At 41.6% G+C, this 27,954-nt stretch overlaps 1 protein-coding gene across 2 annotated transcripts; it reads left to right on the forward strand.

The window, feature by feature from the left end:
* Positions 1–4,565: 4,565 nt before the first annotated feature.
* Positions 4,566–27,485, forward strand: sema3ab (sema domain, immunoglobulin domain (Ig), short basic domain, secreted, (semaphorin) 3Ab). 2 transcript variants are annotated; one of them, XM_079265784.1, is made up of 17 exons: positions 4,566–5,202; positions 12,800–12,960; positions 13,393–13,455; positions 15,343–15,462; positions 16,532–16,622; positions 17,410–17,529; positions 18,336–18,478; positions 20,164–20,278; positions 20,399–20,468; positions 20,584–20,728; positions 20,849–21,068; positions 21,296–21,387; positions 21,481–21,522; positions 22,141–22,298; positions 23,568–23,635; positions 24,591–24,736; positions 25,009–27,485. In XM_079265784.1, the coding sequence occupies exons 1-17, from the start codon at positions 5,085–5,087 to the stop codon at positions 25,546–25,548; spliced, it is 2,412 nt and encodes an 803-aa protein (XP_079121910.1). In that variant the 5' UTR covers positions 4,566–5,084; the 3' UTR covers positions 25,549–27,485. The 2 variants fall into 2 exon arrangements, with proteins under 2 accessions (XP_079121910.1, XP_079121911.1); XM_079265785.1 differs by lacking the exon at positions 4,566–5,202 and having other exon boundaries at positions 12,834–12,960; positions 16,537–16,622.
* The last annotated feature ends 469 nt before the right edge of the window (positions 27,486–27,954 follow it).

Genomic DNA, 27,954 nt, shown 5'->3' on the forward strand with positions numbered 1-27,954 from the left:
AAGGTTGAAATATTGATGGATGATGATAAATTGATGTGGCTGGTGAAAGAGTGAAGCAGGTCTAAACAAACGCTGGGTCTTTTAATCTGATTTTGAATGCCCATCTGTGGAAAACTGGTATTGTAGAGGAGAGATGTCGTGAATGATTTGAGCTTGCATTCTTGTTAATATATATACCGGTAGTCAAATTTGAGAATGCTGTATGACTATCCTTCAAATTGTGATGGGCTTACAGAATGTATGTTGATATGAACTGGCAAATTGCACAGTCTCAGTTTTGCAGTAGCGGACCCTCTGGTTGCCACAATGAGGGTGTGGTTGCCTTGGTGTTGAAGACGATGCGCTCTTCCTAGTAATTTATTCATAACTCTGAGGTTTTTGCTGTATTTTTCATCCATTTTTCATTAAGAAAGATTAAATCACCAACAGCATGTTATTTATTCAGGCATGAATAGTGCACAACAAACTCTGTCTATTTAAGCCATACTCTCATGAGTTTGCTTACATAGCAGAGTTGGATTGGAAAATCGTTTTTCCACACTTGATGCAGCGATGACAGACACGTTCACATATGATTTCACCCTGTCCCAACTAGTGCTCTAAATAATATTATAAGTGTTCAGTAGTGGTCAGACTTAATGTGTCTTTCTTGTATATTGTCTCCCAGTTGCCCCTGGGGTAGGTTAGGGTTCCAGTTGCTCCCACGGTGAAGAAAGGCCTTCCCTTTTTCTTTCATACCAAGACCTTCCGGCTCACACAGCTGGCTTCCATCGCTGCATGTTTGTGTGTGTGTGTGCTTTACATGAATGCCAATAATACCCACAATGACAAAACATCAGTCCTTTCATAAGCAGCAACTCAATGTCCATCACTTTGTATGTCTCATATCGTCTGGGGCATTGGAATAATATAACATACAATGGTATTTCAATTATCTTATGGTTTATTCCACTCAGAGGAACTGAAGGCAGATGAAACATAAATGTCTCGACGGATATTTTTCTAAAACTTAACAGGGTATTCCTTGAACCTGTAGTTTTTATTCATGCACATTCTCTTGTTTTTCTTGCATGCTGCCTGCTCCAATCACTCAATGCTGTAAAGCTAATCTTAACTACAGCTGGGTGTTTGGATGCAGGGGTGAACTATGCAGGCCGGTATTGAAAAGGGTAGGTGGGCGGCACATGTGGTTCATTTGCTTGTTTTTGGGCTTGTGGTTAATTTTGCTGAGCCAAATCCTCTCATTTAGGGGATTATGTTGCAAAGGCTTCTGGTGTGTAGGTGGGGGTCAGAGAGGATGAAATAGAGGAAAGGAGGACTGTAGAAAGGGGAATGGAGAAAGTGATGGAAAGAGTTTTCAGTGTGGGGTATATAGGTGTAGAGGGATGGAGAGACATGGCAGCAGATGGGGGTTAATGTATGGAGTGGTATGGCGTGGGGGGAGGTGATGCTCAGAGAGAGGCAGAGGAGGGAAGCAGCTTGTGTGTGGAGAGATCTGAGGGTTGGGGGTGTACTTGTGTGGGCAGGAGGCGTGGTGAGGTGGGGAGAGTATTGTTTAAGGAGAGCTGAGTGAACTCTGATGGGGGGCTCCAGCCTTCAATAGGTATTGACAGATCCATTGCCACTTCTACTCCACAGTCCTGATCTGCCTCACTTCCAAACACACCATACCTCTCGAGTTAAAGAAGATGAACTCTGAGATGGTCAGAGTACTCTGGGCCCTCGGTCTTAGTGAATAGTTTAGACCATGAGGCTGAATTAGTGCTTCAGAAAGGGGCATTCTCCTTCAAACACACAACTCCCTTTGGGCTCTGTAAAAACCCACACATAGTCGAGGATGTGTCCCTCTTTTTTTTGGACCAACATTATTCAGTAGCTGTTTAAACCATAGCTATGCTGAGAGGTAAGAGGCAAAGGAAGTATTTAACAACTTTACAAGACTGCAAGCTGAAGAAAATGTTGGAATCTGCAAAGTAACACACAGAAGACTTGTCTACCATTTAGAGACAACTAAAATGTCAAGGTTAATTAGTTTAGATTAGGTTGTACAAAATGAGATCATATCTTAAAATCTGAACATAAATCAAAACAACCTATGTATCCTAATAAAGAGCAAGGCTAGAGAAGAGTTAGGGAGAGTGCGTGGATGCGGTAGAAGAAGATGTGAATTGAGAGAGTTCAGTGGGGTTCAGTAGAGAAGTGGGGAACACTTGAGTTAGAAGCTCTGAATACCTCCCCTATGTCAGGAACGGGGACATTCTCACATTTCTCTTTGAGGAGGGGATCAGGAGGATTTACTGCCAATTTACAAGTCTGCATAAGCATTTTTTGTAAGAATCAAAGACTCAATTATTAAGAACTTTAAGTGGCAGTGTTTCAGGACCTTACTGATGTGACATATACTACAAGGAGCTAAAGCTACGGGCATCCACTTCAAATGTATGAAAACACTTTGCAGTTATCAACATGGAAAGAGTAGTAGAGGAGTGGAGTACAATTCTCAAGGACCCATTCACTCCTAATTCACCTCCAACAATCACTCTGTCTGGCCTCAGTTATGGCAGATTGTGTTACATGATCCTTGGAATAATGAACTGGTGCATCAACACTGCCAATCCCACACAGCACGGAAAGGGATCTGCCCGTTCCAGCCCCTAATCCAATCTGTTTGGGAAGCAGAGACTGTGGCGTGACACTTGTTCCTCCACTCCCTGGAACCTCCAAGCGCCAGCACACATTAGCATAACGGTGAGGCCCATCTACTCACTACAGGATTAGTTCAGCTCTCCTCCCACTGTCTGATGGCTCTTTATCCAGATGGATACAGCCTGTTAGAGGTCTTAACTACACCATTGCCACTAAAGTCATTATCATTCACCACGAGAAGGAATCAGCTCACTGAGGGTCTGCTGTTTGGAGTGAGACTGGCATCTCATTTGGGATGGTTTAAGAGAAAAGACAGGGAACTCCCCTTCAGACTATGATGGAGTGGCCAATAAATGCCCAATCAATCTGCCTTTATACTTAAGTGACTATTTAAGATTTTTAATCTGGTTTGGCAATGTTTTTTGGAACACTGTATTTATGTAAAATGTGGATTATTTCTGTTGGTCACACACAGGTTTTTCAGCAAGACCATGTTAATATGTCAGTATAGAGATTTATTGTTATTAGAGATTTGTGAATTATGTAAAAGGAAGGGGGACGACGTCCTTTGCTCAGTACTAGAACCTTTTTTTTTGTTTTTCCACGGAATGAGATTTGTTACACTTTGACCCATAAAACATCTGTTAAGCTTGAAAGTAACTTAATTCCATGAACTTCTCTTTGCCCATGTGATTGTTGGAATTTAAGTGGCGCCATCAGCAGAGAGATGGACCTGACAAGGTGTATTTGTCTGTTGTCCAGTTGGTTCCATATATATCATGAGCTACTGTACTGTAATGTCAACTTCACCACTAATCCATCAGACTCAGGTGAAGTAGATTGCTGATGTTTTACATTGCGAAGGAGCCAGTTAAATAGCATTCAGTTGGTGGAGTCTCTTGGCAGTCCCACTGTCTGGCTTCTTCAACCAGCAGAGAAAACATTATCGAATGTGTAATTGGAACACTGACATTCTTTACTGTACTAAAAGTATCTGACTTTTAACAACACAGCCCACTGACTCTTCTGAATTGACTTATAGTGCAAAACATTTGAGCAAGTGAAGTTTTAAATAATGTAAAATGTATTTCATGATAAAGTTACTGTTCTTGGAAATACTATTATACTATAAAAATTATAAATTGGAAAGGAAAAAACAACAGAGGGGATTCAGCTGTTTCCAACAGCTAGTCCTGTTCATTATGCGTAGAAACTGTAGATATAACATGAAAAAATCTGAAATAAATGTGCGCAATGAATGACAGAGGGAAGGAAAAGTGAGGGCTAAAGCAATTTGCACACACAAAATATCGTATGTGGTTAACAATATAATGTATTTATTTGATACAGATTCCGTGTACGTGGGGACTGGGACTCGTGCTCCTCTTGTGTGTGTCTCGCTTTTGTTAAATGTTGGTGAAAGTTGCAAAATAATGTACCATTTTTAGAGTCTCATTTATACTAAGAACTAAATCTAAAATTGTTATTAGGAATGCGTTTTCTCAGAATGTTCTGCTTTGATGTTCCTCTTTCTAACCTCCTGCTTTGCCCTAACCTTTCCTCTCCAATCATTTTAACTGCTTTCTTTTCACTCGTGCTTTCTAAGCTTCCTCTCACCCTCTCTCCCACCTACACTGCACTTTCTTCTTTTCTCAATCTCTCTCTCTCTCTCTGTCTTGCGCTCTCTCTCGCTCTCTCTCTCTCTCTCTCTCTCTCTCCCCCCCTCTCTCTCCCTCTCTCTCTATGACTATGCTGTCTGCCTCAGCTGTTCTCAGTTGCACTGTGTCTTGTGCTGTGGGGACAGGGCAGAGCTGCGCTGAGTGGCGCTAAACTAGTCCAGAGCAGTGTTGAGTAGACAGAGCGGTAGACAGAAAATCAGTGTGAATGGGAGAGAGAGAGAGTCAGCGCAGATTGTGTTCACGAAGCAAACTGGATTAACAGCTGAAACAAACTGGACCTGTTTTTCTCTCTTTAGCAAAAGGTAGAGACTCAGTGACAACGTGGATGGCTGTTTAGAAAGAGCTGCATGCTCGTTAGGTACCAGGACAGAAAACTATGGCAGTCGTACCCAGCTCCTCTCACTCGTCCTCGTATTCAGTACGGTGAAGATCTCTTCTTTGCGCTTGGTTTGGTTCACTTTACCTTGGACTTTCTGGTGTGGGAGGCTATGTTGCAGTGACATTGACGTGTAACCCCCAACTCTCCTTTGCAGGTTCTGTCTCCACTGGAGTTGGACTCTAATTTTGGCTTTTGACCCCTGGAGCGGGTTTTTGATTTGGCAGGGGAGACCTGCTGAGAACCAGTCTGGACTGACCCACCAGCATTTATTCATAATCGCTGGACAACAGGAACATTTCTTCTAGCACACCAGATCTGAGACTGACCGCACTGGAGGCGTGTATTTAAAGGACCTCTCTGGCCTCTATTGCCCCGGGAACATGGGCTCTCTCTGGGGCAGCATTATGCTGCTGTGTGGGTTGGTTCTGCTCAGGATAGAGGGCAGCGGAGCCCGACAGACCAAGAACAACATCCCCCGGCTAAAACTGTCCTATAAAGGTGAGTTCCTTGCATTTGTGCATTTTGTCACAAATTGTAAATCTCTAAACGTTTCAGGTCTTCGGTCTGAATTAGAGTCTATGTCCTAATGCCTTGCGTCTTGATCATGTAGATTTAAAAGCCCAAATCACATGTGGTGTGCCGATAAAGTCACTAAGAAAAGCTTATATGTAGAAGTTGTAACAGATCCTCTGTCCCTGTGAGGCAGAGAGATTCTCTCTGATTATCTGCAAAAAATACCAGCAAAGCCAACTGAGATGAAACAAGTAGAGCATTATGACTTATCGGATGTACGCTTCTTTGTGTGATGGAATAATTCATAACTGTTGTTTTATTATTATTATTATGATTTTAGTCAGGGAGTTACAATCCGTTTCTGAACATGAAATCTGTTTTGTACGGTGTTAGATCACTTTCCCATTTGATGTTCACTATTTCAAATATTGTATTAATGTTTCATTTTTGCTGGAAAAAAACCCCACTAAAATATGTTGTTTTCATGGAAACCTCATGTCAGTGTAGTAAAATAGTACTAATTTGGTTCATTAAATCAATCAGCTGGGAATAACAAATAGTAATTAGTGGAAAAAGCTCAGTACATTATGCCAAAAAGAGAGCAGTTAAGTGGTACTTAGGAAAGAAACTTGATTTGCCTAATGTATCTTAACAAATTTTTTTATAACAGAAGTCTTTGCCTGACGCACTCGCTCTTCCTGTCTCTCTGTCCCTGTTTTGATTAACTGTTGTTGTCAGTTTTGCAATGAAAAGTGGTGCCAGACATAGACTCCCTGGCAGTTGAGCATCATTTATCCCTCTCTCCCTTTTTTTTTTTTTTTACTGGATATCAGTTTTTCGCTCCGTTCTTTCCTGCATGGTAATTATACTCAGGATGAATGGTGTAGGTCTGTTTCAGCAGATGGCTTTCCCAAAGACAAATTTTCTCGCTCAGCACTGGGAGATCCATAATTACACTCACAAGCGTGCGCACACACACACACACACACACACAAACACACATAGATATATGGCCATCTGTAGTTAGCTAATGATACCTGTGAGCGAATCAGTCACTTAAAACAACATGCTGTCAGTTTGGAGAAACACGCCCATGCAGTGATATCTTTATTAGAAGTCAGGCCTTCAGGTTGCAGCCTGGCCAGCTTGGTTATTTGGTCATTTCCACATTCAATATTTCCATTAGACCTCATTCGCATTTTGGCTGGAGGGGACAATTGGCACCATATCTGGCTGAGGAGCAGGTATCATTTTCATGCCTGGAACGTGGTTAAAATATTATTCATATAATACTCTAGAATTGTATCAAACATTATCCATTGTAGGTCCCATTAGGCAAGTGACATGGGATTATTGCATTATGAATCATTTATATCACCATCTACATTATTTATTACCCCTGTGGCAGGTGAAGCAGACTCAGATTTACTCTCGGAGAGGAGGGAATCATATGATCCACTGTGGCAAATTGCAGAGCCGTACCTGCTTCGACAGCCTGAGAAGTTGTCCAGTCCTGAGTATGGAAAATCTGATCCATGACACATGGGACTCTGAGGTGAAGGAACTCTGACCCCTACAGGTCACTGGGAATACTGGGAAAATCTCTGTGTCCAAATGAATGTGTGTGGGTGCAGGCATCCGCACATTTGAACATGTTTTTTACTCTACTGATGACTTAACTCATATGATCGTGTTTATCTCGAAGGCGTGAACCTGAGCAGCAGCCTGCTCCCCCACAGTATGAGCCCCTCAATGAACACTGTTAGACTCTCTGAAGCACACATACCAACTTCCGCCGTCACACACACACACACACTTCTCGCTGAACCACAGGAGATTCCAACAGATCTTTGAAAGCGAGGATTGAGGGGCAGAAGGGCAGTGGAGTAGGGGGAAAGATCACAATGGTACCCCATGGCTACCTAAACAAGAGCTAAGGTCCAACTGTATCAACAACTAAGTGGCGGGGTGATGATGAGATAGTGGGAGGCCGTGGATTTACAGTGCACCCCAGCACTACAGATTGAGTCATTTCACATAATGTTATCCTTTGACATCAATTGATAGGAGATTGATTCACACCCCCAGGGTAAGTGAATCCTCAAGGAGTAAACAGAGATCCATATGGCTTTGCAGGTTTATGCGGCACAAGAAGTAGAGGACATGTAGTTTGCTGTTCAGGGAAGGGGATACTTTAGTTTTATAGGATGCGAGTGTGTGTACTGCCAAAATTACTCCTTCTCTTCCCGTCTCCTTCACTTCGACCTGTCCACCCCTTTCCTGATCAGAGCCAACAGCTTGCACACACACACACACACACACACACACAAACACACACACACACACACACACACACACACACACACACACACACACACAGAGAGGCAAATGCATTCCCAAGCATCACAACACAATTCTTACTCTTGAATACCAAGGAGCAAAAGAGCCAAGAAAATTGAAACTACAGCAGTAACCCCTTGGTTTCACTGTTTACTGAATTCCTCATCGTAGTAGTCATACCTTCAGCTGTTTTTGTTTTTGTGTTATTCTTGTGTTTTCATTGTGGTGCGAATCGACTTTTAATCAGAGTTGGAGAATGGAGAAGTTCTCTTAAAGACCTTTAATCCATAAGCACGTTAAGAATCTTCGGAGTGGAGTTGGGTTTCTCGGGGTGTGTACAGTATAAACTCTGAATGGCCCTGAATGGCCATGGGAAGGTATCCTCTACTTAGAGAGCTGGATGTTTGGAGGTTTTCTCGAGGTTGTCAATATTCAGTTTCCCTCTAACTGCAGACATCTTCAGGATTTGTTTTGCAGTGTTCAGTTGTTGTTTGACTTTTTCCTCCAGGGGCTCTAAGAGGAATCTTTGTAGTCATTTGACTTTGTCGTCATCTGTACCAGCTGCAAAGTAAGATACGTCTGATTACACAATATACACTGCTCACAGCTGTTGGCTGACAAACAGGCATAGTGTTTTGTGAAGGGCCTAAATCAATACCACGATATCAATACTAACATTTTCCACTGTCAATACAAATTACAACATGGCAAATGTATAAAACAAATCACATTTAAAATGATCAAACTGAAATGCAGTAAAGTTGTTACCACTCTGATATATCACACTAGACAGAGCAACATTTCAGCAACTAATTATAGGTTTTAACTACGATTAGCATGTAATTATACATTTTGACTACAGATAATGATCATGTCATATGATGATACATGGCAAATGAAGTATTGCCCAGCTGATGTAAAAGGGGCGGATGTAGCTCAACAGGTAGAGCGAGTTGTCCTTAAGCAACATGGCTGACGGTTCAATCCCTGGCTCCTACCGAAGTGTCCTTGAGGGAGGCACTGGCACTGAGCCTAAAGTTCTTCCCCGAGCACTTCATATGCAGCGCACTGCTGCTGCTTGGACTGGCTTAAATGTAGAGGTTGTATATATGTTCAGCTTCAGATCAGCTTTAACCCCAAACCAGGCAAGTGTGCAGACCAGCCTGTAATATGTGAGAGTTGAGGTTGAGAGGGTGTTTGCCTGCATTTCTGCTTGACGCTGAACAAATTACTTGACTGGTGGAGCTTAGTGGTGTTTTCCCTCAGGCGTGGATGAATCAGTGACTGTACACACTTAAAGTGACACGGTGATAAGTTGTGTTTTGTCAGTGTGCAATCATACACACAGCCATATGAAGTCAGCGAGGCTGCTGAACCACGGCCAAATGTCAGTGTTCCCATATACAGTGCGGCCACACGTGGTAATTGTTAAAACGTGTTTCTGCTTTTTCTGAGGAAGCACTTAGATAACGCTCGCTGTGCCCTCCAGTTGAGGGAGAGAAATAATGAGAAAGACCGGGAGAATGTAGGGTAAAAGAGTTTATTTTTATCAGTCTCACATGGGAGTGTTGATTCTTTGCATCCATTCCATCTGCCCCCGTATCTCTCGCTCACTTTCTCTCTTTCTCTTTCACTTTCCATTTTTTCCTCTCCCTCTTCGTGTAAAATAGTATTTTACAAAAAATAAATGGGGGGAGGAAAAGAATGACAAAGGAAGGGCCCAAACAAGAGGATTCTTAACAGCCCTGCTTCAACAGTTACGGGCTAAAAGAGAAAGTTCGTAAAACATGGCAGTGCAGCAGCTGACACCTGTTACAGGCCATACATTTGCCTATCCACCTGTCTTTGTGTCTCTGTCTTTCTGCCTGCTTGTTTGTCGATATCTCTTTGAATACAGCCAAACATATTCTATGCAGCACAACATTACAGACTTGTTGTTGTAAAAAAAAAAACTTTGTCACAGACCTACCAGTGTATTGAAACCATTTTGCAGAAAAACACTTTAGAAGTTGCAGCATTAATGGGTGAAGAACAAGCACTGCTTTATCCAGGCACAGGGTGTCAACCCATTGTATATTTAACCAGAGGGCACACCAGTTTAAACATGTATAGACCACTGCCTCTGGCGTGGCTTGGAAACATCCTGTTTCTTTCCAATAACACACATCAGAGCATGCTCCATAAACACACAGATCCACACACAATACCCACAGAGTATCTGTCTCTGGATGAATAGCTTTTAATAACTTAGCAGTAGTCTCTGTTGAATGGTCTGTTGCCATGGACACTACTCCCATAGACAAGTTTCACAAACCAGAGGTGTGTGTGTGTGTGTGTGTGTGTGTCTGTGGTGGGTGGATGTGGTGATGCTGTTCTCCATTCTCTCATACATGGATGTGGTTTTAGGAGACGTGAAGTGCAGTCATCACGTCTGTGCAGTTTCCCTACAGCTCCTTGACACCTTGCTGTTTATATAACAAGTGTATCATTCCTTTCGATAAACGAATTACATACAAATTACACATAAACACCATTCGCATTTTTTTTTCAATGTGCATGCGTGTGTGTGTGTGTGTGTGTGTAAAATGACCTTGTGGCACTAAGTTTCAATTTGCTGCAATAGTCAAAGCACATAAGTATCCCCTAATTCTATGGAGCACAAGTACAATTGTATGTGAAGGATGACTTCTCTCTGTCTTTGACTTTCTCTCCCACACACAAATGCAGCACTGGTGCAGGTGAGAGAGGGTCAGAGGTAGCAGGCCAATGTTATTGTGCTGTCTGTGAAGGGCTTACACTAATGATTGATCACCACGGCCACTACGGTGCATAGATCTGGGACACAGCATGGACTGTACTAAGCAAATCATTTCACTGCAACTTCTTATGACATTGAGCTTCTTTCCTTTCTCAAACACTGGCTATGTTGTGTGCAACCCAATTATACCTTGAGAAAATGTAACTAATATTGCAAGAAAATCGAGTGTAACTTTGTCTGTGATTTATAGAGGCATAAATACATATACATGATACAAGTTGATACTGTAATGTGTGGACACATTTATTGGATCATAAATTAAATTGTGTTGATGGAAAACTCTGCATTGCTACGTCTTAACAGACTTTTGGGTTTGGAACAAGTCTCATTATGTATCTTAATGGCTACAGACTAGATCTGTTCTTTATGACTTACAATAATACTTTTAAATCCTCATGGAATCATTAAGTCAGGTTTAGATGTCAACTTCTCTCGCTGGCTCACACAGTACTATGAGTTTATACTTAAATTTGTCCAGAAATCCGCACAGGAAACCAACTAATTCACCAAAACAATGACAATAAAGACCCCAAAGTCAACCCATTGTCTGTTGCCATCCTGTGTGTACAGTTTGTGCGTACATGTGAACACAGCATTGACATGAATGTACATGTTTATATGCACGTATATGCATGTACGTCAGTGAAGAAAAGGTTTGTGTTGGTCTCAGTGCCAGAGCCAAAATGTTACATGAAGAGAAGGACGTTTTTAACGAGAGCAAAGAGGTTCTCTGCTTTTTCCTTTGTCTTCCACAGCTGTGTTTCCTCAACTTTGAACTAATTTCCTTTTTCAAACCCAGCTTTTTATTCTCTATTTATGTCATCGCCCTTTTTATTTTACACTTCCTGTTGTTACCAGTATACTAGCCCTATAAAAGGTAAACCTGTAAACGCAAAATCTCCAAAGTCCCTTCATTTAAAAACAACTGAAATACATTATGATACAACATTTATATATAAAACATTTATTTATGTACAAATAAGTATTTCCATAAAACACAACATCCTATACTATTCACCCCTTATGCTTCAACAACAGGTGAATGGTAAATAGTGAATAAATAATGACAAATGTCACCATTGTTGTCTTCTTTAGATGCTACAGCTTGTATTACTCTTCTCATTTCGTCTTTTAGCTGTTCTTGTGTATCTTGTACAGGAGACCTAAGTAGCCGACAGATGGATATCAAATTTATAAAAATGCATTTCGATTTTTTAGTTTTGCTGGGCAACTTTCAAGATCCATGTTTTGAATTCTTATTAAAATATGAGAGTTTATGAATGAGTAAAAGCAGACTCTTTTCCAATTTTTCTTTTCTTGTACAGCTTCTCACTCTCTCGGGTTCTGACACACTTTAGAGAGGGGACATTCTCCTTGCTAAAACATTCATGAACGTGTTTGCTATTTACTCCTGAGAAAGAGCAAGCGAGAGAGAGAGAGCACCAACAGAAGCAGTTCTCCTCTGCTCCATAACTCTCCACTCTTTTGTGCGAGCGGTCAATGAGAGGGCGTCATAGTGTGGTCAGACTTTGTGGGTGAGAACAAAATGTGAGAAGCAGGGAGCATGAATGTGTTTGTGTGTGTTTACGCACATGTTACACAAAAGGTGTTTTAATGCCATCGTCATAATGCCACCTTTAAAGGTCGTTACGGTAATGAGATCCTCATTGTCTATTCGTGACAAGTTCGGCTTTTCTGCTGTGAAAGCAAATGTTCCTTCGTTGCCAGACTTGGCAGACCGTTGCATTACACTGCAAAACGTGAGCTGCAGCCCATGGTAACGTGTCCGGATAGCTCATGTGGTTTTTAGAGTAATCCTGCCGTTTGGACGACGAAATATGAGCAGATTTGTATGACATTATATATTCCTCCCAGTTTTCCACTGAGAGTGTAACAAGCTCTGCTTTGCTGCTGTGGTCAAGGTCACTTCCCCATGCAGACAGTTTGATCATTGGCTACCAGTGCTGGCATTACCTGCCCGGTCCAATTTGGCTTGGCGGTAGTTCTTCACTATCTGTTGCCATGCTTGGCCAAGCTTTACAATTTCTAGTACTGAGATCATTTTGTAATAGTAATGGAAGCTACAACATTTGTACAAAAATATATATATATATGTTTTTAAAACCAATGTAGCATTTTCTTTTACTTATTCAGTGCATGTGGAACATGACAGCAGAGCAGACAGACTCGTGAATGGTGGAACCTGTGGTCACAGAAATTGAAAGTGGTTGGAAATGTTGAAAGCTTTCTAAAACCAAGGCTGTGTATTTCAGACACCCGTGGAAATGTAATGAACTAATCCAAATAAGTATTGACCTGGTGGGTTTTCTTTCTTTTATGCTGCCCACAGTTGCTATGATTTTCACAAAGTGATGATCATATTATGCTGATCATCACTTTTCCTTCCATTTTTTTCATCTGTAGACATGCTGGAGTCCAACAACCTTGTGACGTTTGAAGGCCTGGCCAACAGTTCAGCTTACCACACCTTCCTGTTGGACGAGGAGAAAGGAAGACTCGTTGTGGGAGCCAAGGACCACATCTTCTCCTTTAACCTCCTCAATATCAGCAGAGACTACGCACAGGTACAAACGTTGTTTGATTGTCTGTCTGGTGGCTTCACCCATTTAATAAACCGTCATGGTTTTAAGTTTGTTTTAGTTTCTGACCGACTTAATATCTGCCTTGAGTGTACGTCTCCTTCCAGAGTGCCAGTCAGGGGCTCAGGTATCTCGGGACTTTCTTTTCTGTTTCTACAGAAAATATCCTCATGAATATTTCAGACCAGGGCTGTCGCACACGATCACACGCTGTGCCAGGCATGTTAGCTGCTCTCTGCGCACCTGGATTAATAATGGAGTAAACTGAAACAAAGTGGATAACAAATCGCATTGTGACCTGCATGTATATACATGCGTGCACACAAGCAGTGGCTGTGTTGACTCACTTTGTTAAATTGATTCGAGGAGGCTTCTGATTCTTCTCTAACATGCACAGGAACTGTGTTTGTGTTGCAGATCCCTTGGCTGGCTTCTCCCACCAGAAGAGATGAATGCAAGTGGGCAGGAAAAGATCTCTCGGTAAGAGCGAAAACCATCCATCTTGCAAGTAGGTTTCAGCGTTTTGCCCCCTCCACTCCCACAGATGTTTACAAAAGGACTTTGTTCTCTTGAGCTATGAAAGAATGGCAACTCCGCAGGTCTGGGAGTAAAGCCACACATGAACCTGGGATGACATGGCATGTGTGCTCCATATGACGTTTTAATCATCAACAATATGATATTTTTCTTCATCATTCAGCTTGTTTATTCCACTGTGTTGACATATTCAACCTGTCACACGGACAACTCACCGCCTACTGTAGCTCACCTTAGGTCTGGTCATAATCTCAGACCCAAGACTGAGACCACCATTCACAAGCCTCTGGGCACTCCATTTAATAGAGTGATTGCTGTGCTTTCTGCCAGACCTACTGGACCTATTAGGAGTTTAGTCTTCAATCTCAGTCAGTTTAACTAATAAAGTTAAAGCTTTCCCTAAACTACATAATGATGCGCATTATTCTTATCCTGTGCCCTGCAGTAATATATTTGAGAACAAAACACACACACTTCATCATCTGGGATTTCTAAAGCTGTACAGTGTATTTATTTGTTCAGGCTAAGAATAATAATAATAAGAATAATTCGATGAGCTTCGAATATTGAGGATCTGAAACCGAGTCCAGTTTTAAAGCATCTGGTATGATGTGGTGAAGCTCTGTGTAAACACACTGAGAGGTTGTCGCTGCTCCCTGCAAGCTGTGTTATGAATTCTATTTTCAAACAGAGCCGAAGGCAAAATGCTGTTATCTAAAACCATGTCAATGCTGTTTGTGCCTCGGTTTGCTGCCTGGGCATCGGCCAAGCTCTCCTTCCCTTCTGTGTGGCTGATTTGAAGCGCCATGAAGTCCTTTATGAAGTCCTTTGTGTGTTTTCTGTAAACATCGTGGCGTGGATGAAGAAGGCGCCCCGAGGGGTGCTCTTTCTGTTATAGAGTCGAAGGAGAGTGAGAATTGAAGGGAGCTGGAGAGAGATGGAGAGTGAGTCTGCTGATGTCCCCTGATGTACTTGCAAGGAAACACTTCAAGAGATAAAGCTGAGGGGAAAGAAAGAGATTGATGGGTGTGAAAGGTGTGACCCACAAGAGGAAAAAAGAAAACTGCAGCTTTTGCAGGTCAATACCAAACATGAAAATCCCATAACCTAGCAGAATAAAAGGGAAAATAATGTTCTGTCAAAGCTTAATATTCATATTTTGAGCTTTCTGCTGCACATTTAGGTCTTGAGCTCAGTATACCATGTTGGACACACTTGTATGGTTTGAATCCTCTTGTCTGCATCATCTTTCTAAATATTCAGAGGTATGAGAGGTATCAATGTGCAAAGAGATTATGCAGATACTTGCAGCAGTGTGTTATTTCTTGGAACAATGATGTCCATTACTCAGATATACCCATGCACGCAGCCATTTAAATGCAGGCAAAGACAGCTGCTTAGATGGCAACAAAAGCTGACGCAAACAGAGGTTTGTGCTTTAGGTGCTGATGACCTAAAGCCAGATGAACTTAGTCATGCATAATTTGTGGCACTATTCTTAGTCTGGTCATAATATTATTTTCAGAATTATTACTCAGCAGAGTTTATAAAGGCCATTGTCCAGAGAATTACAGAAGAGTATAGTGGGCTTGGCTGTCTGTTATCTTGAGTGTGGGATTTTCCTCTGTGACCTGTGCTCTTAGTGAAGTCTGACCTGTTTATGTATCCAACTGTTTCACCACTTTCTTACTGACCCAAATGTCAGTTGCTATCACGACTAGCTTTTGGACGACAGTGGCACCAAAGAAAAAGCTGTGCATTTGAAATAGCTCTGTGTCGACGGTTGATTATCCATCCAGCTTAATCTGTTCTCTGTCTCCGGTCCATCAGAGGGAGTGCTCAAATTTCATTAAGGTGCTGCAGCCGTTCAACCAGACCCATCTCTATGTGTGCGGGACTGGAGCCTTCCACCCTGTCTGTTCCTACCTGGAGGTCGGCAAGAAACCAGAGGTACAGGCACACGTTCAGTTTTCTATATCCTGCCTCCACTTGCTGTCAAACACAACAATGCATGTTAGCATTACAATATAAAAGCTGTACCAAGTTTCATATATCGTAATGAAGTTTAAGTACCGGTATTTAAAGTTGTGAAGGACTATGTGTAGTCGGGTGTGATTGCATTCTCTGGTGATTTGCTAAGCACATACAAATGGTTTCATTCAGCAAAATGATATGGAAAATTACACACAGGGTTTCATAGTCTGCAGGATTTTCAAATCATCACTCTAATTTGAAACTGCTGTGTGTGTGTGTGTGTGTGTTCATTTCAGTAGGAGCAAAGGAAATTGCTCTCTTCTCCTCCAAATGTCACTGAGTCAGACTTATGTGCGTTTCCTATTCATTAGACGGCTATTTACAGACAATTAGAGGCAGGAAATATCTCTGAGAAAAGCCATTTGCTGTATATAGATCATAACCTAGAAATGTACGTGTAATTCATCTGATGGATATCCTATGAGTGTCGAGTTCATCAAATCATAGAGAGTAATGAGATTTGTTGTTTTCCTTCTCCATCCTTTCCTGGCAGAGTATATAACAGGGGGAAACTGCACCAGTCTCACACATGTCCTCAGATTCATCTATTTGTTTTTAAAGCATGTTTTCCACACTGCATGGCATCACGTAATGTTTTTTTTAATTGCTTCATAAACAAACTATTTCAAGCAAAAGAACATGCATATTAAGGTATAATTCAAAACCAAAATGTCTTTACTTTTGCATTACATTCTGCTGTGATTTACTATGAAACATTTGGTAAGCTTTTGGACTAAAACTGTGTCCAAGTTGTGTTCTGTTGGACTCTGTGGGTTGCTACAATGCTCATTTGCATAAAATACCAGAACGTTCTCCCAACTTGGATGTCACAGTAAAGCTGGTTCCCCAGAGAGAACTCCAGTTCTACTGAAGCAACTCTTTTTTCTCGATGTAATTTGCCTCCTTAATGCCTGAAAATAATGTGCGCCGCTGTATTTGACAGTTTACTACAACTCCTTTTAACGTTCTGTCTCTCCATGTCCAGGACAGTGTGTTCAAACTGGAGCCTCTTATAGAAAATGGCAGAGGAAAGAGTCCCTATGATCCCAAGTTACTCACTGCCTCCATGCTAATTGGTGAGTTTAAGACCGGATACGCTGTGCTGTTCTTCTGTGTGTTAGATCAAGGTCATATAAAAACGTGGGAGTCCTGAAAACACCCTCAGCCACGCTCTTTCATTTCAGAAGATATATAGGGTTTTAAGTAAACGTGAATAACAGAACTGCATCCCTGTCATTCATTACCAGTGGATCAGCTCTGTGGTTTGTATTTACACACTGGGAACCCCTCATTGGCACGACTGCAAACTCTATTTCAATCTGAATATACCTCCTTTAAGTGCTGGGCGTGAATGGCAGATGACGCTTTATTGAGCTTTCTTTGTACTGAATCCAGATATTTTGCAAATAAAGCAGAATGATGTGAGCGCGTCTTTCCTCTTTACCCCCAATTATTGCCAGTCACATTGTGTTATATCACTGTTTAACCTAGCAGATGGTCATTTTCCAGCCCATCACCCTTCATCTCCTCTCCTCTTTCTCTCTCCCCTCTCACCGCCATTAGTATGTACACCCCCTGTCTTACACCTCTGTCCTGTCCCTCCTCATGTGTCTCTCCATCCATTCACCCTTCCCTTGCCTCCCTTCTCAGCCTGCCTACTGTGTTAATGTCAATTTCACACTCCTGATGTTCATCACATCCATCCCTGTCTGTATTTTCTCAGGACTCCATGTGTACCTGTACTGCTAAGCCCCTGAACAATTCCTCAGACTTTTACACCTGGGTCACTGGGGAGAAATCACCTCAGACTGTTTCCTCATCCGCTGGCACGAAACTAACTCACTTCATTCCTCTTACTTTTAGATGGAGAACTGTATGCTGGGACATCAGCTGACTTCATGGGGCGGGACTTTGCCATCTTTCGCACTCTCGGAAAGCATCACCCGATCAGGACGGAGCAACATGACTCCCGATGGCTAAATGGTGAGAGAGAAGAGGAAGATCGCCGGTTAACTTGCATAGCCATGAGTAGTTTCAAATATGCAATACGTTTTGGGTCCTTGATTTTGCAATCAACTCAAATTTATTATCTGGAATATTGTAAATGTCAGTTGGTGATGGCAAGTCTGATGCTGTCACTTTGGATTTCCTCTTGTTTTCTATGTGCTACTGTCAGGCCTCTATGTTAATACTTTTAATATCTCTGTCCACTTGTATGGGGATGACACTCAGCTGTACTTACCTGTCAAACATGATGGACAGCATTGCAGGTGTCTCTGGGAATCATTTTTTTCTTATTTCTATTAATATCAGAAACATATTCTGTCTTTTGAAAATAGAGATGAATCCATGCGTTTGTGTCCTCAAAACTACGTCTTAGTAATTCGTTATAATACTGCTTTTTCTGCATGGATTAAAATATTGCAGCCTGTTTTCTAACAAAGACAAAGCGCAAGAAGCACATTACGTATGTGTTGGCTTCTCTCCATTGGCTGCAGGTGGAGTATTCAATATAAAACGTTTGTTATTACCTAACAGGCTCTACACGCTGAAGCCCTTGAGTACCTCTCTTAAATGAAGGCTTACCAATCATTTGCTGTCCTTATTGCTCTTGTGTTTACTACCCTGTCTGTTTGATATTTAACACTAAATGCTTTTATTGTGAGGCACTTCAACTTTTTTTTTAAAAGGATTAAATAAATAAACACATTGAGTTAAAACGTAACCACTGAATTGATACTTACCTTGATTTCCTTCATCTCAAACGTGTGTCTCTCTATGTGTTGCAGATCCCAGGTTCGTGGGCGTTCATCTAATTCCAGAGAGCGACAACCCAGAAGATGACAAAATCTATCTGCTCTTCAAAGAGAACGCCATGGACGGAGAGCACGCTGGGAAGGCCACACACGCTCGCATCGGGCAGCTCTGCAAAGTACGCGTACACACATTAACACATAGAGACATGCCCATTCAAGCACGCACTCACACAAGCTGGCTCTCACAAAGGGAAATTCAGACAAAGACACTCGCACTCTTACACCGACATAATGTGAAACATGCTTATGTATCTGGAAAAACACTTGACGGGTGTCTGAGTGGCTCTCATAATGGCAGGTTTCAGGGGCTGTTATCTGTGATTATTTTTAGCCTGGAGAAGAGTGGGCTTTGTTGTGTGTGGTACAATCAGCCCCCAAAGACAGAAACCTGAGAGAAATGTTAAATGTCACCAGAACCTGAGAGGCAAAGATGCTGTCACTGGCAGCACTGTTATCCAAATGCCAGGCGTTTGGCACTGATTAGGGCTGCTACACCCTCTAGCTCCGGGGGATGGTTATGTTAAATCACTGGCCTTGTATCAGCTTTCGCGTTCCAAATTCTACTCTAACTCATTAAGAAGGAATCCACCAGGCTGACTGCAGATCAGTGAGTAATGTCCAGCCTCAACCGCCTATTTAGCTGCCTATTGTGCCTCTGTCATAATCTCTGATTACCCAGTCTGCCAGGAATCTGCAATGCTCGACAAAAGACAAGCCATCCATTTTGCAAGATGTGGTATTAATTATGGCCTGTGCATATTTGGACACATTCTTATTTACTGTCATAAATCAACATCAACTGGGATATGTTTTTATGAGCCAGGACTTTGTGCGTCAGTGTTTGTGTTGCTCTGGAAAACAAACATATTGTGAGGCGCACAGACACATGTTATTAGGGTGTGTGCTGAGACATAGAGTACTTTAGAGACTAGCTTCTTTACAGCATCTGAAAATCCATTATTTATCATTGGAAATTCATGGGTTGTTTGGTTGACAAGCCTCTTAAGTAATTAAGATAATCTGGCAATGAAATGCTCATATCACAATTCATGAAAAGTTTATGTTTCATATAGTCTGCTTAATCTGTTTTAAATATACTGTCCAGTGTATTTCGCAAACACTGATTTGTCAGTGTGTCGTGTAAGGTTGAAATGTATTTCGTGGAAAGAATCAGTCAATTTAAAGAGAATTGAAGACGGTTCACAAGTTTTCATAGTCATATGACCAACAAATGCAATCATTTACCATATAAACAGTGTATTATCATAGCGATATTACCTCATGATCTGAGCCGGTAAGACCCTGGTTACTCTCTGCTGTAGCTTACCAGACTCCTGATCTGCTTTCTACAAAGATTCATTGATACACCTGGACATACACAAGTTCTACAAGTTTAATGTACTTAAACCAAACTTTGAAGGGCTTTCTCATATTTTTCCATATCTGTTTTGTAAATGACAACTCTACAGTATGCTCTACAAGGCGTAAGAGGGGGAAACTGAGCCCATTCATTGCATTGGGTAGGCAGTTCTCATGCTCCACATGCAGCCAGCAAGGAAACGCCACACCTCATTTAACCAGAGGGTAATGAAGCATATATTCTCAGCTCAGCAGTAGGAAAGTAGGAAATAAGGCAATGCAAGTCCTCCATCAACCTTATATAGCCAATGGTTGTTTTTAGTATACGCTGAAAGGAGGAAAAGAAACTGTAGAAAATAAAACACCAATTGTCTCAATATTTCTGTGAGTTCCAAATAAATGAATTTCACTGCTGAACTTGTGCATGTGATCTGGCCAACAGAATGACCTGGGAGGTCACAGGAGTTTGGTAAATAAGTGGACCACCTTCTTGAAGGCGCGACTTATTTGCTCCGTGCCTGGCAGTAATGGAATAGACACACACTTTGATGAACTACGTGAGTGATTGTTCCCACACCTTGAAATTTGTTTCACAATTTGTTTTCCTGAAGATGAAATGCAATCTTGTCAGCGGTGAATGTGTCTGTAATATACAGTGCCCTCTCTTTGACTTTCAGAGGATGTTTTTCTCATGAGCACAAAGGATCCTAAGAGCCCGACCATCTATGCAGTATTTACCACTTCCAGGTACGGTGCCTGACACGGAAATAGTTTTGGCTGTAATCACTGATGAATACACGAGCCGTGTTTTCAACACGACCCTGACCTTTCCTTAACCGACTCATTCTTTCTGCCCCATTAGCAACATCTTCAAAGGTTCGGCTGTGTGTATGTACAGCATGGCGGACATCAGGAGAGTGTTCCTCGGTCCTTATGCTCACAGAGATGGACCCAACTATCAGTGGGTGCCCTTCCAGGGACGTGTTCCCTACCCGCGGCCTGGCACAGTGAGTGCAGTACACTGTCAACTGGGACGTCAGTGTGTTGTGACCTGAGCTTGACAGTTAATTCTACTTCATGTCCTACATCATGCTTCTTGTGACGGTTATCTTTTTCTTTCTCAACAGTGCCCAAGCAAGACGTTTGGAGGGTTTGATACAACCAAGGACCTTCCTGATGAAGTCGTAACTTTTGCCAGAAGCCACCCAGCCATGTTTAACCCGGTATACCCCATCAACAATCGACCAATCATAGTCAAAACAGATGTGGACTACCAGTTCACCCAGTTAGTGGTGGACAAAGTAGAAGCAGAAGATGGCCAGTACGACGTCATGTTCATAGGCACAGGTATACATTTAAATACATACTGTCAATTTGACCTTCTATTTCCTACCATTCTATGTTTTATGTATGTACTATACTTGTATATTATGTTATATTGTAGTACTAGCTCAGCTAATATTATATCTCATTTCCCAAACAATATGCTAATTTACCATATTGTGCTAATATGTTACTGATGTTACTTCTTTATTATAATATATTGCATCATGTGTGCTTCCTTCGTGTGTTAGACATGGGGACGATTCTGAAAGTGGTATCCATCCCCAGAGGCTCCTGGCATGACCTGGAAGAAGTCCTATTGGAAGAAATGACTGTCTTCAGAGTAGGTTCTTTTCGTAAAGGTTAAAGAATGACCGCAGAATCAGCGGGTGTTGTCTAATCAATCTGTTCTATTGTCATTTCCTGTTCATTGCAGGAGCCAACAGCCATTAAAGCGATGGAACTTTCAACAAAACAGGTATTGATTGTCGTTCTTATAGCCTGTAAAATAAAACTATAGCAGCACTGTAGCCAAGAGGAGATCTTAAGCTCCTATCAAGATTACTCTGGAAATAATATTACTTCATTAAATGAGCTCAGTGGAAGCTGGAGATAAGCCTCCTGGACTGCATTGGGGAGAAACATTATGGAGATATGATACATAATGAAAAAGGGTTTTTCATGTCTGAACCCTGTCTCATAGCAAGTTAGAGCTTTTCCTCATAGGTGACACACCTTGCTGCTTGGCTAAAATACCGAACAAAGACGCGTTTGTTTGTAACACTTGGAGATGAAACGCTTCTCGCACAAAGATCTCAATTGTTGGCTTGTCAGCAACAGTTAGCTCATGAACTTTAATTGCAGGGAGAGACAAAACAAGACAGCAAATTGACAGTTGGGTGGGTGCTGAGCACCTGTAATATGGTCTGTCCACATTCCTGACTTGTAGTCTCACTTCGCAAACGCACAAGCTGAGCCAGACATAGATGTATTACTCAAAGCACACCGCTCATCCAGACATTATTACATCTAAAATGAAGCTCCTAAGACATAAAATATTGTATATTAAAGGTCTGTCTCTCTTTTACCCTCACAGCAACAACTGTATCTGGGCTCAGACATCGGTGTGTCCCAGATGCCTTTGCATCGGTGTGAAGTTTATGGGAAGGCTTGTGCAGAGTGCTGCCTGGCAAGGGACCCGTACTGTGCATGGGATGGCACCGAGTGCTCCAGATACTTTCCCATGGCTAAGAGGTACTGAATGCATATTTTCACATGCGTGTCATGTCGTTGTGTTTTACAAGCTGCCTGACACCTTGTACACAGCAACTAATCAGAGCTTCAAAACAGTGAGCAGGTATTTTTTTAAGTTTGCCACGAACCCAATATGTTACTTCAAAACAACGGCATTACTTTAACGCATCTGGCAAGGTATACACATTGACTTTTACACATACTTTGGATGAATCACCACATTCTCTAACTGACACACACTGCAAGTAGCTCAGCTGTGCTTTTCATAAGAAAATAATAACATCAACATTTGTGTTTTCCACACAGTTGGAGCAACCTTAGATGTACAATGTACAACACATGTTTGAGTCATGCTTGTTTAAGAATTACTTTTGTTTAACATATTGACGGTATTTATGAACAGAGGCACAACCAGATTATATAGAAGGCTTTTCACATGGTGATTGAGGACACATGCAGTCAGACCGCGATGCAGGGCTGGAGCTAGGGCGCACTTACAGTGCAGGCTTTGTATATTTGCCAAAACCCCCTAAAGGTAGAGGGTCGTGTTTCTACCAGAGAGTCAGAAATATAACCTGCCTCGTGTGTTTACCGTAAATGAGACTCAATGTCAGCGATGTCTGGAGGCTGTCTGGGTGAACCAGGGGTGAGGTCGGTGGTAGAGGTTCGGCGGTAGAATGGTTGTAGTCGTGGACTGATCTGTATTTGTTCATGTACGTGGGTACTTGTGCTCTGTGTGCAGCCTCCCACTCATAGCTCCATGGGGCTTATTGATTTGAATGCTAGCTGCACAGCATCCTGTTCTCGCTGGTAGTTGGACTCCAGAGTCCTACGTTCAAACATAAGACAGCCAGCGCAAACTCTTATCTCCAATTACCGACACACAAACGCTGGGTCAGGACAATGGGAAGCCGAGGGGAGAAGTTATCAGTTTGCTTTGGTGTCTCCATGGTTTCTTATCCTTACGGTTGTGTTTCACACTTTACTTGAAACTCCATCTCTTTTGCATCTGCAAGCCAGAGGAATGACAGGCTGAAATGATTGAGTAGGTTTGAATTCCTTCATCATACACACCCTATAATTAAAGCTTTTCTACGATGCTATGGGCTGCCTGCTGTTAATTTATTTATTTGTGTTGGCCTACATTATTGCTGCACAATGAAACCACATCCCTGCACACACACACACACACACACACACACACACACACATATAAGGAAGCCGCGTGTTTGCTGACTCATGAAGGTGTTTATCTTTGTGTTTCTGCAGGAGAACAAGGAGGCAAGATATCAGGAATGGAGACCCACTCACACAATGCTCAGATCTGCAACACCATGGTACATACTTGAGGATATTATCTATTTAACAAACTATTGTACAATCAAGGTGTAAGCAATGTGTCATAAAACATTTTTATGTTGGCCGTAGTACCTAATTATTGCTCTGTCTAGTAACAAATGCTTTTTTTAAATTTCCAAATGACATACTGAGCTTTTGTTTTGAGGATTTATTTCTTCTTTGAACATAAGAATGGTCCTAAAGCGGCATATGTCTTTTCCTGATGCGATCAAAACAGTAGAGAAGCCAGTTGAATGTGTGTGTTTTATGTTTATGTCTGGTGGTGTGAAGATTACAGTTGGTCCATGTGTAGCTTCTAATTAACATGGTCAGGATTCCACCAAGCCTCCTCCCTGTCGCCAAGCCCTCCACTCTACTGCCCTGTTAGTGGTCTTAGTCCAAAAGCAGTACTCTTACTGGTGTCTAATACACTGTGATTATACATTTCTTTCATTTAAATTAAAAAGAACAAAAGGATACAAAATGTTTGCTACCTACTCAGTAGGCAGCACAACTTTTGATCAAACATTTTCACTTGACACAGCACTCCATGAAGTAAAGATTAAAGAAAATGAGGAGGGAATAAGAATATTTTCTAGCAGATCTCACTGGAGTCTGCATTTTTTTAAATTCACATCAGGATTTAGGAAATCAGTCAGAAGAACACTGACCTGACTGAATAGCATTGCACTTACTTGACGGCATTGAACCCCTTTCCTCCAACAAATGCCTCTGTGGTGGCATTGACACAAATAGAAACCAGGCTCCTATCTCAGGCAGTACAACGTTTGTTACATTTCAGTCAGATAAAAAGCCTCAATAATGTAACACAGAAATCAATTGATAATCACATACAAATTGTCTTGGAGCATAACATTCAGCCGTTATACCAACTGATAACATCTGCAACCAACTGCTAAAATCATGAACTTGAACTTGGTGATTTCTATCCAGACGAACTAAGTGGGCAGGCGACTCTCCTGGATAAAAGAGTGTATGGTGTGGAGAACAGCAGCACCTTCCTTGAGTGCAGTCCCAAATCCCAGAGAGCCCTTACATATTGGCAGTATCAGCACTCTACCGATGACCGCAAACAAGAGGTAGGGATGAACTCAGCACACATTCTATTGTGTTGGAATAGACTCCAATACACGGATACATGATGGATGGTACTTTATAATCAACATCATTTTAGATAATACAGTATCATATTTTATTAATATTTGATATCATAGTTCATTCAAATACATTTTGTGTAATCAATACAGCCACGAGGTGTAGTGAAATAGATATTTGGAATATGTTTAACCTCATATCTGTATCTCTATGTCCTTCCCTGTGTCTCTGTCGCTGCCAATCTATCATTCTGTAGATCAAATCAGAGGAGCGTTTCATCCGCACGGACCAGGGCCTACTGATTCGCACACTGAACAAGAAGGATTCTGGGATCTATCTGTGCCAGGCGGTGGAGCACGGCTTCATACAGACGCTTCTGAAGGTGACCTTGGAGGTCATTGACACCGAACGCCTGGAGGATCTGCTACATCGGGATGAAGCTGCTGCTGCAGCCGCCGTTGTCCCTGCCCGGGATCTCTCCCCGCCTCAAGAAACACCGACTCAAAAGCTGTGGTACAGGGACTTCCTGTCTTTGGTCAATCACCCTACTTTGAGCAGTGTGGACGAGTTCTGTGAGCAGGTATGGAAAAGGGAGAGAAAGCACAGGAGGCAGAAAGCTCAACTGGTGCAGCAAGTACAAACACACCAGCAGCACCAGCAGCAGCAGAAGGGTGTGAACCCTCACACTCACGTGCATGCTCAAGGGCTGGCAGCCAAATGGAAACACCTGCAGGAGAGGCAGAAGGGACGCAACCGCAGGACCCATGAACTGGAGAGGGCCCCGCGCAGTGTCTGACCTACGACCCTTGACTTTTAACACTCAAACCACAACCTTATTCTGTAACCCTGGTTAACCTACCCACACTTCTCCTTCATACTGAGATACAGACATCTTCCACAAAGACCGGATAGAAACGTTAAACTGGCGAATGGTAATGCTATTCTGATCAGCAGCCTGGTGTGTTCTGTGCGTGGGCGGCCATGTTTACCGTACGACAGTAGGACTGCAGGAAACGGGATGTTGTATCACGCCAGACCATTTGAGCATATTATCTCAGCTGGCCTCTGTGGCCCGAACACTGAAGAAAAACAGTGTCAAGCAGCACAAGAACTGGATACACATACCACCCTACAGACATGACTGACTCCACATTGAGATGTCAATGGCATTGTCTCCTGGCATGCTAGTTAGGTGTTTATCAGTGTGAAACTATAGGTACCTAAAAATACCTGATCATTTATTTTTTACTTCACCAATATCAGTAGGTGTGATTGTAGAAGAAAACCACCGAGAGGGTAAATGGACTTGCAGTGGAGTTACAAGCACAAAATAAGTAAAGCTCATGGACAGCACAATTTGGGATATTAAATGTTAAATGAGTCAACATGAGAAAGAAAAAATGCCCAAGCACTGCAAGGAACTATAGCAACGGTCACCATTTGACAACAAATACAACTATGTAGCTAAGATGTGTAAATACTGTGTTCTGTGGTGTCTCATCCGACTAAAGGGAATGGCTTACAGTTGTCTTGTTGTTTTATGTTGTTTCCCTAGATAAACATTTATTTAAGAAAAAGTCTGTAAACAGAGATTTTGTACTAGTGTGTCTACGCCCTAGATAAGCTTCCCAAACAAAGTCAGGTTTTATTATTTTTTACCATATCAGTGCATGAAATGTCATACTGACTTCTGTCATGTTCATTCGATTTGTATACACTTTGTTTCCACTATATGTGTATTTATTGATATACAATTATGTACATTGTGAGAATATTTTTTCGATGTGCAGGCTTCTTTTTCTCCTTGGTTTGATTCATCTGATTTAAAGGACCAATCTCTTAAAATAACTGTGTTATTAAAAATACTGTAGTTGGACTGGAAGATATTTATCATTATTGGTCAATATTAAATGCATTACGTATCAAATGTAGTGAGCAATAACCCAGTATCCATACTTTTCTTCCACATTTATTGCCTCATAATCATAGTCTTCACAGGCAGTGCAGTGTAACAACTTCATTTCACTGCACGTAACATAAAAACTCTAGTTTATCTGATTGTAACAATCCTTTATTAGACAATACACACACACACAAACACAAACATGGAATGTAGCTGTGAACATTATGTAAATATAAATACTATAGTGTATGTTTCACAAGTATGACACTGTGTACTAGTGCATGTGAATACTATTGTAGTGTTCCTGTTTTGCGATAGCGATGATATACTAGTCTGGTGTTGTCACCGTTATTCTGTTGTTTGCTTATTCAGTACACAATATTAAGTATTTCAAAGATGTACATACTATTTCTGTTAGGACTCTTAACTGTAGAACTGATCATTCCTGAGGTAGGTATTCATAACAATATATAAAGATCGAAAGAGGATCTAACTTTCAATTTAAACATTCATAGACCTGTTAACAACGATGAACAACAATGTCAGTTGAGCATTGCAACACATCAGCATGTCAGATGACCTTGTCAAGCGAGTGTTTGCAAACCTCATCTGCTTTTGGAAGCCATGGCGGCGGAAGATGAGAAACAGCTGGAGCCCCCCCCCCCCCCCCTCGAGAAAGCAATTTAAGGCTAACAAGACGAGCTCAACTCCAGAGTTGTGGAACTTTCAATAGAGATGGGCATATGATAAGATTATCATTATAAAGAGAAAATATAGGGTGCCTCACTGCATCTGTCCTGGACATACGGTGAAAGTGAGGAAATGAAGTGCTGCTGCTGCTGCTGCTGCTTTTTTTGGCATGATGATGATGATGGTGGTGATGTATTCTACTGATCTAATAAATGTCTCTTCATAAAGTGTTGGTTTCATTAAATCTATTTTTAATGTGATCTCTGCTGCTGCTGTCATGGTATGTGGTTAGTGAAAATAAGAGTTTCCTGTAGCGTAGATGATCAGATTAGACTTTGGACTCGCTGCATTCATTACCATTTTAAGACAACATTTTTATACACTTGTATGACTTATCCTTAATATTTGGATCCTTGTTTAATGCTGTACTTGTCTGTATGTCCAGACAATTAAAGTATACTGACATGGAACAGTGGGCTTATTAATTATTTCATATGTGGAAGCTATTAACATAATAATGTAAAGTATATAACAAAAAAGTGGTTAAAGAAGAACATCAGTCCGCTGAAATGCTTCTTACATAATAGAGTGTATTGGAAAGTGAAGCTG

This window comes from Melanostigma gelatinosum (assembly GCF_949748355.1).
Source record: "Melanostigma gelatinosum genome assembly, chromosome: 1".
Lineage (NCBI taxonomy): Eukaryota > Metazoa > Chordata > Actinopteri > Perciformes > Zoarcidae > Melanostigma > Melanostigma gelatinosum.